This window comes from Sciurus vulgaris, assembly GCF_902686455.1.
Source record: "Sciurus vulgaris genome assembly, chromosome: 8".
Classification (NCBI taxonomy): domain Eukaryota; kingdom Metazoa; phylum Chordata; class Mammalia; order Rodentia; family Sciuridae; genus Sciurus; species Sciurus vulgaris.
The window spans coordinates 146,755,886-146,774,716 of NC_136468.1; the positions used below are offsets into that span (position 1 = coordinate 146,755,886).

At 46.2% G+C, this 18,831-nt stretch overlaps 1 protein-coding gene across 3 annotated transcripts in view; it reads left to right on the forward strand.

Moving 5' to 3' along the window:
• The first annotated feature begins 2,923 nt into the window (after positions 1-2,923).
• Positions 2,924-18,831, forward strand: part of MLXIP (MLX interacting protein) — a 48,642-nt gene continuing 32,734 nt past the window's right edge. The window contains exon 1 of one of the 3 annotated variants that reach the window (XR_013765457.1): positions 2,924-3,466. Coding sequence is in view for 2 of the 3 variants with exons in the window: in XM_079149523.1 (XP_079005649.1) it covers positions 3,054-3,466 (413 nt within the window). In the remaining variant the exon portion in view is untranslated. The remainder of the gene's footprint in view (positions 3,467-18,831) is intronic. The other 2 variants (XM_079149523.1, XM_079149524.1) reach the window with 2 other exon arrangements.

Consider the following 18,831-nt stretch of genomic DNA (forward strand, 5'->3'; position numbering starts at 1 on the left):
AAAATTCAAATCATACACAAAAATACCAAGAGGAAATCAAAGTAGAATTTAGTTGTTATAGTATCACTAATTATAGTGACAGTTCCCCACCAAAAAAAAAAAAAAAAAAAAGGTAAGCAAGGCAATGATTAACTCCGGGAAAGTGAAAAATTGGGACAATAAAGGAATAGAACTCAGTGCACAAGTTGGATCAAGAGTACACAATATGATGGGCGGGTAGCTCAGTGGACGTGTGTGCTTAGTGAGCCAGAGGCCCTGGGTTCATCCCCAACACCCTCTCCCCCCCAAAAAAGCACACAATATTTTTTGTTTTTGAAATAATGGAAATATTTAATGTGATTTTAATGATATTTGACTTAACTATAATACTATTATTATCAGTTTGTGATACTGGGGATTTAAAGAAGGGGTGCTCTACCACTGAGCTACATCCCCAGGCCTTTTTATTTATTTTGAGACAGGGTCTCACTAAGTTGCTGAGGCTGACCTTGAACTTGTAACCTTCCTACTTTAACCTCCTTTGTAACTGGTATTACAGGCCTGTGTTACTGCTCTTGTAGCTAAATCATAATTTTTAAAACTCAATTTTAATTTTAACCATATTTTATTTATTTATTTAAAAAAATTTTTAGTTGTCGATGGACCTTTATTTTATTCACTTATTTATACGCAGTGCAGAGAATCGAACCTACTGGCTCACATGTGCTAGGTAAGTTCTCTGCCACTGAGCCACAACCCTAGCCCCTGGTAATTCTTTTAAATATGACATGACATATGGATGAAAAGACCATTTAATTTTTTATTCTCCAAATTTTATTGAGGTTTAATTTATATGTAATAACAATTTTGAGATACAAGAAGAAAAAAATTAAATGAAATAAAATTCACTCTATTTTTAAATTTAAATTTATTATTAATATTATTATTTTTATTGGTACTGGAGATTGAACTCAGGAACTTTCTACCATTGAGCTGTACATCGCCAGCCCTTTGACCTACAGAAGCCGCAATTTTATATAGTTCAACCTAATAGTTGCCAGTGAGGTGGGATGGGCCAGATGGACTGCCAGCTCCTGGGAGTGAGTTTGAGATTTCCCTCTTGCCCAAACCACCATTCCCACTCTGGTTGCAACTGTCTGAAAAGTCCAGGCTTTGTGTCACCTTCCTTTACCCAAAGAATTCTGTCTTTAGTAAATTTATATGCCCAGTCTCTTTTGCTACAGTAGTTCCAGCTAAGAATTTCATCCTAGAGCTGGGGTGTAGCTCAGTGTGGAGTGCTTGCCTAGAACACCAAGGCCCTGTGTTAGATCCCCAGCACCACAAAATAATAAAATAACTATCATTATTATTTTAATGGTTATTAATAACTTAATATTTTACTCTAAGGATATGTATACAAGTAATTGTAGCATCATTTATATGAGCAAATATTAGAAACAATGTAATGTCTTAACAAGGAAATTCACTGAATGTTATAGGTTCCACATATAATGAGTTGAGTTTTGGCAACTTCTAGGCACCTCTGGCTTGGTCCATTCAGTTCCTTTTCAGCCTGTCGTACATTTATTGAGCACTGGTTCTGCACCAGGAACCTTGCTACGCACCTTGTAACATATGTAAATTGTTACAACTTTTCTTTCTGAGGCACAGGATTTCTTCTCCATTTTGCAACTGAAAGCTCGCGCCTTGTACCCAATGCCAATTCTTGCTAATTTAACACTGAGGACACGGTTTTGAGAAAAAGAAAAAGAAGTTTTATTGCTTTGGAGGCAAAGGAGAAGCACAGGGGACTCCTGTCCCTGAAGCTGTTATTCTGCCCATCAGGGAAAACAGAGAGCTTTTAAAGAAGGAATTCAAGGGCTACATTCCAGGTGTTCCCTGACGGGGGGTACCTGATGGTGTGTGAGGTTTCACTTGTTAATTTGGGAGATATTCACTTCCTAGACCCTCTGGCAGACGTCTTTTTCCTGTGGAGCACTGAAACTCAAGGTGATCTTGCTTTCCACCCCCAGGTTAGGGAGAGGGAGAGGGAGAAGAAAAGAAAAACGTATCTTTTACTTATTTATTTATTCATTTTTCTGCGGTGCTGGGGATTAGAACCCTTGTGCTTGACATGCAAGCACTCTACAAACTGAGCTACATCCCAGCTCAAAACAAGTCCAACACTCAGCAACCGAGGGCTACATTCACAAGGTGAACCACTGTTACAATTTGACAGAGAAGAAAGCTACGGCTCAGAATTTCCCCTTTTGGGATTATTTAGGGGCTGGTTCACCGATCAGTCTCGAAAACGATACAACAGTACGTTGAGTTGCAGCCTGAAGGAGCTGGGCTCCAGTGGGCTCTGCCACTGAAGAGCTGTGGTGCCTGGGACGGTGCCTGGACTCGGACCACTGCGGAGGTCACATCTCAGTGAGAAGTGCTCCTGTTCTTGTTTGCACATCTGGAAAGTCCCTTCGGCACTCGGCGACAATAAAAATGAAGACAGCAGCCACAATACCACGCCAGATCGGGAAGGAGCTGCGGAGGACCTAGTTCCGGGCTCTGCAGGAGAAAGCCGGCCCGGGAGGAGGAGCCCCACCCCCACCCACCACGTGGAGCTCGGGCTGGGCCCGCAGCTGGGCTGCCGGGCGATTCCGCCAGCGCCGGGCTGCGCGGGGCGGGGCGGGGGCGGAACCAGAACAGCCAGTGGGCCGAGGCCTCTGTTAGGCCAAAACACCCTCAAGGGGCGCGGCCCAGCCCCTGCGTCCCGCTGCTCCCCGGCCTGCCCGGAGGGGTGGGGGCGGCGAGGGGCGGGGCAGAGAGGCGTGGCCTCTTTTCTTTTTTTTTTTGTCCTCCTAGATAAGGAAAAGTGCCCTTGCGCCTTTAAGAGGCCGACGCGGGCCTCCGATTGGCCGAGGCGCGCCAGTGACGTCACGCGGGGTCGGTGCCCTCCCCCTCCCGCCCCGCCGCGCGCTCGCGAACGGTCCGCGCGCGGGCTGGGCCGGCGCCCCTCAGCCTCGCAGTCCCGCGTCGTCCGGACCCCGGGGGATGCCCGCGGGTGGGCCTCCCTCATGGCCGCCGACGTCTTCATGTGTTCCCCGCGCCGACCCCGCAGCCGGGTCCGTTCGGTGCTGCTCAAGCCCCAGGTGCCCGAGGACGACGACGACTCGGACACGGATGAGCCGTCCCCTCCACCCGCCTCCGGCGCGGCCACCTCGGCCCGAGCCCACGCGAGCGCTGCGCCACTGCCGCCCCGGGCCGGGCCGGGCCGCGAGGAGCCTCCGCGCCCCCAGCAGATCATCCACAGCGGCCACTTCATGGTGTCGTCGCCGCACCGCGAGCACCCGCCCAAGAAGGGCTACGATTTCGACACGGTCAACAAGCAGACGTGCCAGACCTACAGCTTCGGCAAGACCAGCTCCTGCCACCTGTCCATCGACGCCTCGCTCACCAAGCTCTTCGAGTGCATGACCCTGGCCTACAGGTGGGAGCCGGCGACCCTCGCGGACCCGGCTGGGCCCGGTCTCTCCACCGGGCCTCCCTTAGACAAAACGAGCGCGGAGCGCTGGGCCGCCGGGGGTCTCTTTGGCTTCACGCTTTTCCTCTGGTCTCCCTTTGGGAGGGGGTCCCAACGTCGGGAGAGGCGCCGCGGGCCTGGCCGCCTCCCCTGTCATCACTGCTCGGGTTCTTCCGCCTTCACATTCCCCATCCAGGCCCTCCCCTCCAGTGTCCCGGGAGCCACCGATCTCCGGCAAGATCCCTGGTGGGAAGGCTGCACCTTGTGTGCCCAGTCTGTCGACGCCTTCCCCCAAACTCTTTGTGTGTTTCCAGCAATACCCAGCGGGTGATTAGGACCACCTGTCCAGGGTGTCTGGGGCGCTGACTCCACGGTTTAATGATTGTGTAACACCTCGGAACCTGCTTCCTCCTTTATAAAGAGGGGATGACAGTCATCTGCCTCCAGGGGGCTATTGTGGGGAGGGTTTGAGATGGGTAAGGTGCTTATTACAGCGCCTTACACAGTTAGGTGCTCCGTTAATGTTAGCTACTTTTGGTGTTGGCCATGTACCTGGAGGCTGGGCCGCTTTGCAACCCATTTGTTGGGTGGCCCTTGGGGAGGGCCCTAGGTGCTCCTAGGAAGACTTTTGGATCCACAGCTGTTGGAAGTGCAGTCTGTCCTCCTGGCAAGTAGAAGGGTTTTCTGGGTGTCCCTGAAACATTATATGAGGGAGATGTCAGTGTTTAGGGCACACATCCCAGATACCATCCTGACGTGTGGATTTGGCTCTGGGCAGAAATCTCTTTTTCCAAAGTCACAGAAATACCTGGCTTTCAAGGGTTAAAAAGTCTTTCCACTCTTCTCTCCCTTCCCCAGGTTATGTGTTAGACCTTTGCTTCAGGTGACTTCTCACTCAATTACAGAATTTCTTTGCCCTGGCTGCCTTGGCCTGAACAGTCCATCCCTGCACAGAACTCCCCATGGGATTCCTACAGAGTTGAGCTTCTAGCATTAGTAAATGCAGTGGCCCTGGCTCACTTAGTTCTGCTTTGCAGGCAGCACAGGCAGTTTCCTATGAGACTCCACTAACAGTGTAGAAGAGCACAAATATTTCCCTCTCCTTTATTTATTTTTTAAGAAAGTGCCTTGCTATGCAACCAGGCTGGTCTCAAACTCCTGGGTTCAAGCAATCTTTCTGCACAAAAGACTTTCTTTTTCCTTCCTTCCTTCCTTTTCTTCTTCCTCTCTTTCTTAAGAGTGGTGAGCCCTGAATAAATCCAAGTTAAAACATTCTTTACCTGAATTTAATATACTAGTTACTTAGCTCTGAATGGCATTTTCCTCCTCTGGAATAAATGATTAGTCTACCTGTTCCTTTGTTTTTGAAACACGCCCCTCACCCCTGTTTGCTTTTATGAAGGTTTCCCTGATGGATTGTTCTGTAGCTTTTATCCTATCCCCCTGACGTGGCACATTGGTCAGTCTCTGCTCTGATTCTCAGGTCTTGCCAGTTTGAGCTGGCACTGAGCCTGGAAGATGTTCTGCTTTAAAAAAAAAAAAAAAATGGCATTGATGTGGTAGCCCTGTGCACCCTTCAGTCTCAAATTTTGAGAACTTCCATTGGAATTAAACCCAACTAGACCACAGCATGATCTATGAGAAAGCTTTTTCAAACAAAACCAGAGGTGAAAGACAGGAATGTGTTTTATTAAGAAAACTTAATCCTCTTCTTTACTTTAATATAAACTTCACCATGTACAGGGAAAGAACGATGCTTGAGTCACAGGAGGTGCAGGCTAGAAGGCCTCACTTACGTCAGCTCAGCAAAAGGAAAATTAAGCTAGTCTCCCCTTTGCCCTTTGTTTGGATAACCTAAAGGCTTATTAAATAACACCAAAGAATTTCAGTAATGGCTTTTTTTTTCATTTCTTTCAAAAATATTTTGGCAACTGGCCACTGCTCAGTTACCTTTCTTGATTGCAGAATGCACCACTAGTTTGGAGCTTACCTTGCTTTCCAGAGCTTCTAGCCCTCGGCTCTCTTGCTTTTATTGCTGTCCCTTGTGCCTGAGGTCTACTGCCACCCTAGGTCTATTCACTGCCCAAGGTCCCCTGCTGGGATCTGCTTACTAATTTCTCATGAAGATGCTCTTTGTCTCTGTGTGAGGCTCAGTTTGACCTTCCTGAGTTTAGTGGTCATTGTGGAATTTTGGTAGAGATTGACCGAAAAGCTGGGGAGAAGAGTTTTTGAACTCAGCTCTTCTGCCACAATGACCAGGTAACTTTCAGAGAAGTAAGGTTGAGGTGGGGGCCAGGGAGGAAAGAGGCTCTCTTCAGAGGTGGTCTGACTTCCTGTTCAGTGGGGTCAGAGCCTTTACTGCTTTTCCTGTTTTTTTTTTTCTTTACTTCAACTGAGAGGAAGATCAGTTGAAACTGCTCTTCTGTGTGACTGTTTCTGTCTTGGTTCTTTCTAACTTCAGCGTCCTGCTGTCCCCTGGCGTCTTGGTTCTAGCTGCCTAATTCTCCCTGGTACACTCTGTGCTTTTTCTTTTCTTTTCTTTTTTTTTTTTTTTTTTTTTTGCTTCCTGTTAACTGCTGCCTCCCAGCTGTTTCCAGCTGAGGTTCAAGAGTCTTTGGGGAGGAACCAAGTGCAGGGGAAGTTGCGGTTATTTTTCACCCAGTTCTGAGAAGTGGTCTAGGGATCATGAACATGATCTGTTCCCGAACAAGCAAAGGCTTCAACTCCTGAAGTCTGGCTAGGACTGACATTGGTCGGGAGGATATGGTATTTGGGGATAGGAGACTGTGAGCAAAGCCTGCCTGGTGACTGCGAAGGGGATTCCAGTTTCTTTGCAACTGGCTTTAAAAGCCATGGCCACTCATTCTGTGATGCTAAGTAGCCCTATGGCAAAATGTCTTGATTTGGTCCTAAAATATATGTTCAATTATTGGGATATCTTGGAGGGGAAGAAATTGCCTCTACCTTAGGCAAAATTTAGGTGGTAGAAGACATGGGAGAGCTACAGGTGGCTTTACTTTCCTAAATCTTCCTGTCTGCTGCTCTGGAATGTGGTGGATAGAACTTTTCTGCAGGGTGGAAATGAGTATTAACTGAGATACGTCTGTGAAGGTGCCTGGTACTTGGCAAGTGATAGGGAAGAGGTTTACCAGTCTGATTGTAGCAGGTGGGGCATGATGGAATTTCAATTCTGCATTCTCATTCAACTGACATTTTCTAGAATCCCAAGTTTCTCATCTTGTAATCAGGAAAAAAAAATAATGTATCTAACTGATGTCTTTTAGGGGAGTTTTAAAATGTCTGCCTAACAAATACTAAACAGAAGCTTCTTGATTTGACGGAGTCCTTCCTAGGGCTCCACAATGGAGCTATGCACTCTAGAACATAGTTCATGGTTCTTGCCCTCTTAACATTTTAAGGAATGTCACACATGTGCATCCCCCACACAGATTCTGAACACATTTAGTGTGCAGCTTTTTGGATCAGTTTTGGTTTCACTTTTCTACCTTTTAACTCCTTGTCAAGGAGCCTTGGTATGAAGTTTCCGAAGGTAGGAGATACTTTTCATGTATTTAAAGATAAACGGTAGTTTCTGGAAAACAGCTTTCTGCTTAAGTGGATATTGAAGGAGACATTTTTACTAGGAACTGTAAAGTAATCTAGGTATGTTAGTTTCCAGGATGTAGCCCCCACACGTGTGCCCTGTGTGGTAACCCTTTGTTCATGGCCTAAGGAAGGAGCCTGGGCCACACTTGAGGAATAACAAGAACTAAAGACTTAGAGCATTATGTCCTCCACAATTTTAAGTTTCAAAGCAGCATCCTCTTCCTCTTGATCCTCCTCCTCCTCCTCTTTTGGGGGGGGGTTACTGGAAATTGACCAGGCCCTTGTGCATGCTGAGCAAACATTCTACCACTGAGCTACATCCCTAACCCTTTTGATTTTTAGACAGGATCTTGCTTAGTTCTCGGGGCTGACCTCAAACTTGCCATCCTTCTACCTCAGCCTTCTGAGTAGCTGGGTTCACAGTTGTGTACCACCATGCCCAGCTGAGTTTTACTCTCTGCTTCTACAACAAGATAAGGTATTTTTCTTCTCTCGTGCTGTCTTTAACCTTTAATTATTAGATAGTGTTCACTAACTGCACTGTGGGGTCCTAGCACTCTGGAGGCTGAGGCAGGAGTATCCCTTGAGTGTAGGAGTTGAAGACCAGCCTGGGCAGTATAGCAAGAGCCTCCTTCTAAAAGGTGGTGGGGATGTAGTAGCACATGTCTGTAATCACAGCACCTTAGGAAGCTGAGACAGGATCACACATTTGAGATTAGCCTGGACAACTTAGCAAGACTGTCTTAACATTTAAAAAAAGAAAGAAAAAAAAAAAAAAAGGTTGGGGATATAGGTCAGTGGTAGAGCACTTGCCTGGCATGTGCAAGACCCTGGGTTCAATCCCCAGTACCACCACCACCACCAAAAAAAAAAAAAGAGGTGTGTGTGTGTGTTTGCACACTCAAGCACTGAGATGGGATTTGTGGCTACAGAGATGAAAATGCCAGTCCCTAAAGGAGCTCACAGAAGACTAATTGTGGGACAGACACAGGCAGTGAGAGAACAGTTATTAAGGACTGTGACAAGGTGAACCAGGTCTAATGGCAGTCCTGAGGAAGTGTCTGCACTGTACCGAGAATGTGTGCATTGCTCTAACTAGCATCTGTGGGGACAGTTTTGCCGACATCAGATTCAGTGCTTATCTCCCCTTCTCTGTATTAACTGTCAGAAGCCTTGGATTCTCTTCCCCAATGGGAAGTCCCACTATTCTTCTTACCTACTTTCTACCCTTCAGTAGTTGAGGACCAGATTTCCATTTTTATGTAGAGCTTGAATAGTTAATTGCCAGCTCAATGAAAGGGTAAAGAATGGGTGATAATTGGGGAGAGTCTGAGTAAAGAGGTTGGAGCGGGACGGGGGTTGTGGCTCCCTGATAGAGTGCTTGGCTAGCAAGCGTGAGGTGCTGGGTTTTATTTTCAGCACTGCATACAAATAAATAAAGGTCCACTGGCAACTAAAAAAATATTTTAAAAAAAGAAGAGAAGTAAGAGGGGTTATTTGCTAGGGCAAGAGAAGAAGATTCTTTTTTTTTTTTTTTTTGAAGATTCTTACTAACTGAGCAGCTGCTATGTTGTAGATTCTTTTTATGGTTTTTTTTTTTTTTTTTTTTTTTTTTTTGGTCATGGATTGAACTGAACCCAGGGTGCTCTACCATGAACTGCATCCTTAGTTCCTCAGTCTTTTTAAAAATTTTTTTGTTGTAAGCTAGGCTGACTTCAGACTTCAGTTCTACCTCAGCCTCTTGAGTAGTAGGGATTACAGATGTGTGCTGTGGCACCTGACTCAAAAGTTTCTTGGGGAAACATAAGCATACAACCATGGTACAAAGTCTTTTAACTCCTTTTCCCCCATCGGAGAACCCACCCAGGATTATATTGATTATGCTGAGTACATTGGGCTCCAGTTCAGGGGGCTCTAGCAATAGGAGGACCCTGGTCAAAGAAAAGTCTATAAAGTGGATAGTGTCGTTGTTTATTCCCTGCTTGGTATAATTCTCATAAGAGGGTTTTATGGAGAAAGTCAATAGACCTTTTTTTGGGGGGGGGGGAATGCTGGGGATCTGAACTAGGACCTCAGTGTGTGCTAGGCAAGTGTTCTGCCATGGAGCTTCGTCCCAGCCCCAATATGATTTATTTTGAAGGATTCCTATAGTAGCTGATGAAAAATTCAGATCATGAGCACCCCTTCCTCAGAATTTTTTTTTTATACTGGAGATTGAACCCAGGGTACTTTACCACTTAGCTTCATCCCCAGCCCTTTATTCTTTATTTTGAGACAGGGTCTTGCTAAGTTGCCTAGGCAAGCCTTCAACCTGTGATCCTCCTGCTTCATCCTCCCAAATTGCTGGGATTGCAGGAGAGTGCCATGGCATCTAGCCCCTTCCTGGAAATTGAATAACCTCTTGGGTATAAAATGTGCAGTCTAGATGTCCTGTGTCTCCAGTGATTATTTTCTGTCTTTTAGTGGAGATCCCTGGTCTGTGGTTAGAATTCCAGGTCCCAGGACTGTGACTGATTGATTGATTGATTGATTTTGTAGTGCTGGGGACTGAACCCAGGGCCTTGTGCTTGCAAGGCAAGCACTCTACCAACTGAGCTATCTCCCCAGCCCAGGACTGTGTTTTAGACAGGGCTTTTTAGGCTGCATGCCTTTAGGATAGGGGTTTATTAAACAGATAAGGCTGGGCACAGTGGCACATGCCTGTAAATTCCAGCAATTTGGGAGACTGAGGCAGGAGGATCGCAAGTTCAAAGCCAGCCTCCACAATTTAACAAGACCATATTTCAAAATAAAAAGTCAAAAGGCTGGGGATGTGGCTCAGTGGTTAAGTGCCCCTGGATTCAGTCCTTGGTACCAGAAAAACAAAACAAAAAGCAAGGATCAGGGAGGGTGCTGGTCATGTCACACCAATTCCAGGACTCAGAGAACTACTGGAAGGCAGTGGAGACTGGTGCTGGTGCCTGGTGGCCTTAGTGGTCAGCAGGGGCAATGCTCCTCTTTGCGATGGACCACCATGCTGTCCTCGGCTCCTCTAGACACCGCTTTCCTGGCGATCTCACTCCTGCTGCCTGCTGGCGCTCTCGCCTGCTGCTGTTTCTCCTATCTGCTGCTCTGCTTATGGGAGCTTCTGTCTGCCACCTTGAGCTCCCTGGGGCCTGTGTGTTCACCTGCGGACCTCACTCGGAGCTTCCTGTCATCACCAGTGCTCTTTGCCAGTCGTCTAATTACATTAGCCCTGTAGTCTCCAGTTCAGACGTTTGAGGGAGGCTCCCTCTCTGAGCGAGGCTCGCGAGCCACAGCATGAGTCTGGCTGTGGTCTTGGTGTAGCGGCTTATTCCCCCAACGCTTATTCATTGGACCTCTTGTGTGCCAGGCACAGGTAAGCTGTTGGGCCACAGTTGTAGATAAGACAGATTTGTCATTTCCCCTCATGGAACCTACACTTCAGTGGGAGAGTCAGTGAGCAAATGTTTTACTCACTAAGCTACATCCCCAGCCCTTTTCTTTTCTTTTCTTTTCTTTTTTTTGGGTGCTGGGATCGAACCCAGGGCCTTGTGCTTGCAAGCACTCTACTGACTGAGCTGTCTCCCCAGCCCCTCATTTTTATTTTGAGACTGGGCCTCATGAAAGTGCCGAAGCTGGCCTCAATCTTGCAACCTTCCTGCCTCTCTCTTGAGCACCTGAGAATGTAGGCCTGCACCACTGTGCCTGGCAGATTTTATCTATTTATATTTATCATCTTAGAAGCCAAATCTGAAAAAAACTTGAAGTATTTATTAAGCATTTAAAAAATAAACTCATTAGCCAGGCATGGTGGTGCACACCTGTAATCCCAGTGGCTCCAGAAACTGAGGCAGGTGAATTTGAGGCCAGCCTCAGTAATTTAGTGAGGTCCTAAGGAACTCAGTGAGACCCTGTCTCAAACTAAAAAATAAAAAGGCCTGGGTATGTGGCTCAGTGAGCACCCTGGCTTCAATCCTCAGTACCAAAAAATCCCAAGCGGGCTGGGGAGATAGCTCAGTTGATAGAGTGTTTGCCTTGCAATCACAAGGCCCTAGGTTCGATCCTCAGCACCGCAAAAAAAAAAAAAAAAAAAAAATTCCAAGCAAACTTTAACTACTTGTCTGGAAAGCTGCACCGCATACTCTGCAGTGAATGAGTGTAAAAAAGACTACAAACTTCTTGTATTACTTTGAAAATAGTTTTGATATCATGGACTCCTAGAAGGGTTGTAGGTACCCTGTGAGAACCACACTGAGAACCACTGCTTAAATAAAATAAGATGGATTGATGGAGGGACTGATGAATTAGGGACAAATGAAGTATGTCAGCATGTGAATACGGAATCCAGGTGGTGGTTACATGAGTGTTCATTGGATAATTCTTTCAACTTTCCAGTATGTTTGAAAATGTTCATAACATGCTAGAGAAATGAGAAAAACTGCATGTATTTAACGAATGATCATTGTGATTCAATCAGAGAAATCTATACTTTAAAAATATTGAAGGACTGGGGCTGTCACTCAATGATAGAGCACTTGGGTAGCATGCATGAAGCTCTGGGTTTGATCCCCAGCACCACAAAAACTAAAACAAAAGCAAAAAACTGAAAACAACTTGAAATGAAGCTCTGACACATGGCTACAACATGAATGCACCTTGAAAACATAGGGAGTGAAAGAAGCCAGACACAGAAGGCCCACGTATTGTGACACCATTGATACGAGCTGTCTAGAGAGGAAGCTCCATAGAGACAACGTGGTTGCTGGGGGACCTGAGAGAGGAGAGAATGGATAGTCCCTGCTAACATTTTTGTTTTGTTACAATTTTGTGGCGTTGGGTATTGAAACCCAGGTCTTACACATATAAGGCAAGCACTGTACCACTGACCTACATCCCCAGCCCCCTGAATACTTTTTTTCCTTTCTGTTTTATTTCTTTTTCCTCTTTTTGATACTGGGATGCTTTACCACTGAGCCGCATCCCCAGCCCACCCCCCTTTTTTTTAAATTTTGAGACAGGGCCTCACTGAGTAACTTAGGGCCTTGCTAAGTATCAGAAGTTGGCCTTGAACTTGTGATCCTCCTTCCGCAGTTACCCGAGATGCTGGGATTACAGGCTTGTGCCCCTGGACACAGCAAGGGTACATATATTTGAAGAAATGATGAAATGTTCTAAAAGTGGTGCTGGTGTGAATATACCAAAAACTATTGAACACTTTTTTTTTTTTTTTTTAGTTGTAGGTGGACACAGTACTTTTATTTTTTATTTTTATGTGGTGCTGAGACTCCGAACCCAGGGCCTTATGCATTCTAGGCAAGCGCTGTACCACTGAGCCACAACCCCAGCCCTATTGAACAATTTTTAAAGGGTGATGTTTATGGTACGTAAATTATATCTCAACATAGCTTTTATTCTTTTTTCGAAATATTTAAAACAATTCAGATTTTCAACATTATCTTTAGGGAATCTGACTTGGAAAATGCAGTACCAGATGATCCGAAGAATCCTAAATACGTCAGTGTCTAGAACATGATTCTGTATCTTCCATTCCCTACAGTAAATGTAGGAATAGTTGGGGAAAGTGACCTTCTCTGAGCCTTCCTCCTAGATCAAAAGTGGCTTGGGAATTGCTATCTGCATTTGCACCAGAGCTTGCCAAATTACCCTCTGTAAAGTTTTCCTGTTAAGACCTTTCTCCTCTTAACATTGCTTTTTCTGGGTCAGGGTTACATGTAAATGCCCACAAGGACCAGGAAATAAAGTGGGCCATCTGTAAGCCCAAGAGGCCCTTTCTTATTGTTTGTTTTCTTATTTTTGATAAAGTTATAGTTACAGAGAAATGTTTATTATGAAAACCATCTGAGTGTAAACTGTAATTGACTTGGCCTTGGTGATGGGAAGGCACTAGGGAGTGGTCTAGCGCGGTGCACCGCAGTTTGCCTGAGAAGGCAGCCCTCACCCACCTCCGGGTGACTCTTGCTATTTGGGAATGTGAGCCCAGTGTTAGAATATCTGGCATGTTTGAACAGCTCGATTTTGGGGGATGAGGGGTACTGGAGATTGAATTCGGGGCCTCATACCACTGAGTTAGACTACTCCCAGCCCCAGAAATCTGAATTTTTATGTGAACTCTACTTTTAAATTTGGTTCTGTTTGTAATTTAAGGTTGGATTTGGTGTAAAGTGAGCCTCGCCTAAGAGATGAAGGTAGTGAAATGTGGAAAGTGGGGGGAAAAAGAGAGAGAGAGAGATAAAGATACTGTGCTGTGAGCCAAAGGTCAGCTCTGGCACAAGGACATTTTTTAGGTGTTCTCACTGCTATATATACCTTCTTGGTGCAGCTTTGTTTAAGGTCACAAGACCATAATCACCCCTCCATCTCTTTTACTGGGAATTGAATGGAGGGGTACTCTAGCACTGGGCTATATCCCCAGCCCTTTTTATTTTGACACAGAGTTTCACTGTGTTACCCATACAAACCTCAAAGTCAAGATCCTCCTGTCTCAGCCTCCCAAGTAGCTGGGATTACAGGTGTGGCCACTGTGAGCATCTGGGCTGAAGCCTCTGAATACCAAATCTGAGACTCTCTCCATAAGTCTTCATGCTCCTCAAAGACAGTGGCTCTTTGTTATAAGGAGGACCAGGATTCTAAATGCTCTTTTCCCAGGGAGGAAGGGTTTACTCTTGCTTTGTGAAATTCTTGTACTCTAGGTTAATCTTAGCCTTACATTCCTTCTTGAATTACTATCCCTCAGCCTTACCACCATACTTGACTAGAATGGTGCTGTTTTCATAGGGTGATTCTGAGTTTGGGGAGCGTGGCAAAAAGTTGGACTTCAAGCAGTTGATCTGGTTACAGTTCAAACAAAATTACAGCTTCTGGATGGAGTGGGCCTCTTTCTTGCCTCCCGTTTGAAGTTGCTAACCTGCTCATTTTATTGCTTTGGGTGTGTGTGTGTGTGTGTGTGTGGTAGCCTAATAGTGGGTGCCACTAAGAGACCCCACCTACACACCCACCTCACACACAGCCACCAGATTTCGCCTCTGTTTGTCTCTTTTTGATGTGATTTATAAAGGTGTTGGCAAACAGCCTTATGGTTCACAAATGCATTACTTCTGCTTCTAAACCAGAGTAAAACGGAATTTATATTTATTGGAGATACAGTATTTCCTCTGCTGAGACATGTTCACTGAAAAGTTGGTGAATCCTTCTAAGCTTCGATTCTTACTTTTTAGAGTTTGGCTTTGCTTTCCAGGTCTCCTTCCAGATTTTATTTGTCATTATTTCTCTATGTCCGTAGTATTTTTTAACATTGAAAATAAAATGAGGGACTGGGATTGTGGCCCAGTGGTAGAGCGCTTGCCTAATACGTGTGAAACATTGGGTTTGATCCTCAGCACCACATTAAAAAAAAATAAGTTAAATAAAGGTATTTCGTCCACTGCAACTAAAAATATTAAAAAATAAAATAAAATGAACCTTTTCCTTTTAAACTGCATTTTTATGATAGAAAATTAGAAAATACAAATAAAGCTAAAAGAAGAAGAAAAATCACAACACCCAGAGATAACCTGTCAATTCCCTCGTGTTTATCCTTCCAAACCTTGTTTTAAAATTATTTTTGGCATGGCGAGTATATTTTGTTTTCCATTTAAGAGATTGTGAACATCTTTCCAAGTTCCAAAATACTCATGTGCAGTGTTTTTAGTTGCTGAACCATATCTCATTGTGCGAGCTGTTTATTTAACCCTCTGTTGACCCTGGAGAATGACTTCCACGGTGTTTTTTGGAACTTCAGGTTTCTGGGCCCCTGTTCTGTTTGCAAACTCCAGGCTGGCTCCTTTCTCCAAAGGTCCCTCTGCCTCTTCCTCCTTCCTGACAGAATAATTTGCCCTAAGAACATTTTATTTTATTTTATTTTAAAAATTTTTTTAAGTTTTTTTTCTTTAATTGTTGATGGGCCTTCATTTTCTTTATTTATATGCGGTGCCGAGAATCGAACCCAGTGCCTCACACATGCCAGGCAAGCGCTGTACCACTGGGCTACAACCCTAGCCTAGCCCTGAGAACATTTTAGGACTCTAGGAAAAGAGGCAGCACCTCATATGGCCACACCAGGTAGGTGTGTGCAGGAACCGTGGTGAGGAGGCAGAGAGCTGAACGGTGGCCTTGTTCTGGTGCCCTGACTGCTTATTTGAAAGCTTCCTGTGTTTCCCTGCAGAGGGGCAGGGGACAGAAGACAGTTGGTAGCTGCCAACAGGAGCCTGTGTGTGCTTTGCCAGCTGTCAGAATCCTTAGGCAGTAATCACAGTGGTGCTGGTGGTGAATGCTGTCCCTTGGCCTTTTTTTGGGTACTGGGGATTGAACTTGGGGGCTCTCAACCACTGAACCACCTCCCCAGCCCTGTTTTGTATTTTATTTGGAGACAGGACTTGCTGAGGCTGGCTTTGAACTCTCAATCCCCCTGTCTCGAGCTGCTGGGATTACAGGCGTGCGCCACTGTGCCTGGCTTCCCTTGACCTTTTGTTCCAGTCAGGAGGGGGAGGGCTTCTGAAGGGTAGATTGCGGATGCTCAGTGGTGAGCTCCCACAGTGTCGAGTGCTGTTCCTGCGACTTAGGAACTGGACTGAGGAAGGACCATGGAAGGAAGGGCTGACTCACTCTGAAACATGGTTTAAAAACTTTGTTAGGTGGAGTTCTGAGATGCAGACTGATCTCTGGTTTTGGCAGCCTTCCTCACTTGAGGGGGCTTCTGTGGTCCTGTCTGTCCTGCCTCCTGCTCTGTCAGCTGAGTGCTAGGCAGGGGGCTGGTGATTGAAGATACAAGGAATTTGGTTATGTTTAGCCTGTCCTGTGTGATGGTGGGGTCCCAGTGCAGAGCCTTGGAGCCCTAGGCGTCTGTGTCTGCCTTTCACATTCTTGCCCAGACCGCTTACTGAGGAACCCGTAGGTTGGACTTCTAGCTCCATGTTCTTTTGGGGTAGTCCCGTCCATTGGACCATCTGTTTCCATTTAGTTTGGAGTGTTTTTGTTGGTGTTTTGGTTTTTGTTTTTCATGGTGCTGGGGCCCAAGCCCAGGTCTTCACACTTTCTAAGCACACGCTCTGCACTGAGCTACATCCCGGGCCTCCTGTTAGTTTTAGAATTCATGTTTTTCCCCTACTGTGAAACCTTGGCAGAGGCAGTGCCCATAGGAAAGCCTGCCCTCACAGCAACCAAAAACCCAGTTATCAGCTCTGGCTTATCCTTGGCATTGTCCTTGCACAGTAGCTGAGAGCGAGCAGGCAGGCAAAACTCACCTGTGCTATGCAAGGGCCCCTCCAGATCCTTCTCAGTAGCTTACCACAGACCGTAGATTACAGCGGAGCTGGCTGGTGTGGCCTGTGTGTAGCCAGCTGCTCTTCACCTGATAAGTTTGTTTGCTTACCTTTGTTGTTGTGCCTGCTGCTGGCTCCTTGGAGCTCTGGGTGTGTCAGTGGAGTGCAGGAGATTGCCCGGATTGGAAAGTGAGGATGAAGTGAGGAGGGCAGGGTGTGGCGTGAGAAATACTGGAACCTGCTCTCTCCCGAGCCTCTAGTTCTTCTGCATAGGGAGTATCCTGAATCCTGTCCTAGAAGACCCTGGGTAGCCACTTTTAGGGTCTTGGAGAGATAGCGTGTAACCATCTCAACTTGGTAGCTCACATCAAGGTCTTAAGTGCTTCCCTCCCAAGTGACTGGAACTTGACACTGTAGCCCATAGAATACTTGATGTTTCAACCCTTTGTTCTTTGTTGGCTGGGATCACTGGAAATTCATCAGTGAGATTTAGACATGTCCCGGGAGCCCTGGCTCCTGGGTAGGAGATCCCTGCTGCACAACAGGTGGCTCTAGTGATGTGTCGTCTCTGAAGGGCAGCTGGTGACCTTCTCTTGCATCACATGCATTGGCTGATGTTGGTTTATGTGTATAATTTCATTTCCTTCTTTTTTTCTTTTTTTGGATTGAACCCAGGGGTGCATCCCCAGTCTTTTTTTTTTTTTTTTTTTTTTGGTTCTGGCAAATGAACCCAGGGGCACTCAACCACTAAGTCACATCCCCAGCCCTTTTTTTGTATTTTATTTAGAGACAGGGTCTCACTGAGTTGCTTGGAGCCTCATTAAGTTGCTGAGGCTGGCTTTGAACTCACAATCCTCCTACCTTGGCCTCCCGAGCTGCTAGGATTATAGGCGTGTGCCACCATGCTTGGTGCCCAGCCTTTTTACATATTTTAACTTTAATTTTTTATTTATTTATTTTTGAGATAGGGTCTCACTAAGTTGCTTAGGGCCTTGCTAAGTTGCCGAGGCTGTCCTTGAATTTGTGATCCTTTTGCCTCAGCCTCCTGAGCTGCTGGGATTACAGGCGTGCCCCTCTGTGCCCAACTCTTTTCCTTCTTTTTAACATGATATCTCAAAGTCATGGGGACTGGAGGGTAGTCATGGGTGGGGAGGGCAGGTTTTTCAACTGCCTCTTCTTGGGCTGTTGCAATCTCCTGACAAAGCCGCCATTGTTTTGAATAAGTGTCAGTTGGTTTGGTTTGAGTTGCACCAGTGCCCTGAAACTGGCTTTATTCTTCCTTTTACCTCTGCTGCTGTTTCTCAGGGCAGGTGGGGAGGAGGACCACCAGCCATGGAGGGGAGAAATGCCTTCCCTTTGTGGTTCAGCAGCAACAGCAGGGGATATGTTAGCTGTCCCAGAGTAGGCAGCTGTCTCCTGCTCCAGTGGCATCCCAGAATCACCCTGGACCCCAACTGGGCTGCAGCCCATGTTACCTCTGGGTAAGGCCCCTTGAGCAGGAATCAACACTTGCTGGTGGCCTTAGCCTGCTCCCTACACAGACCACCTGCTCTGGCCAGGCTGCCTGCCTGCTATTGTTGCTGCCAAGGCCGACCTCCCAATTGACCCTTTAGACCTGGCATCTGTCCCTATCTTGTATATGATGTTTCAAGTTATAGAGGTAATCAGCGAGAGCGAAGAGTTTGTCTGGCTGAGCTCCCTCAAGGACAGGAGTGGAGCCTCAGTAGTTTGGTTTCCGATGCCAGCTTCAATAGGTCGTCTCACCTCCACCTCTCAGTGCAGTGTCCTATTTGTGGGGTCAAATTATGACATCCAGATGTCTCTGGAACTCCTACTCCTGAAGGGAAGGGAGATCAGGAACTCCCCTGGGGTTGAGGTGGCTCACAGAGGAAGGTGTTCGTAGTGGGATCCGGACCCCCGTTTCAAGAACTTCACTTCTGTATATTTGAATTAATAGCTCTTAAGTGCAGTGTGCATACAAATGACATCCAAAGAGTTTAGAAGGTAAGCCAGGTGCAATGGCGCACACCTGTAATCCCAGCGGCTCTGGAGGCTGAGGCAGGTGGATGACAAGTTCAAAGCCAGCCTCAGCAATTTAGTGGGGCCCTAAGCAACAGAGTGTGAAAAAAAAAAAAAGTTTTAAGACTCTTGCCCCATGGAACTAATAAGTTAAAGTTCTTTTACTCAAAGATTGGGTTGCAGGAGTGAGAGGAGACTGCACGGTGACAGAGCCATGTGGTAGGGTGCATGTAAAATGACCTTCTCCGTAGAGCTAATTCTTGTTCAGAGACACTTGGGAAGCACCTTCATGATTCTGTCTGAGGAGAACAGAAGAATCTAGGAATGGATCAGCCCCCTGTTTTCAAATCTTTAATGATTGTCCCTTCTAGACTGTCAGCTCCACAG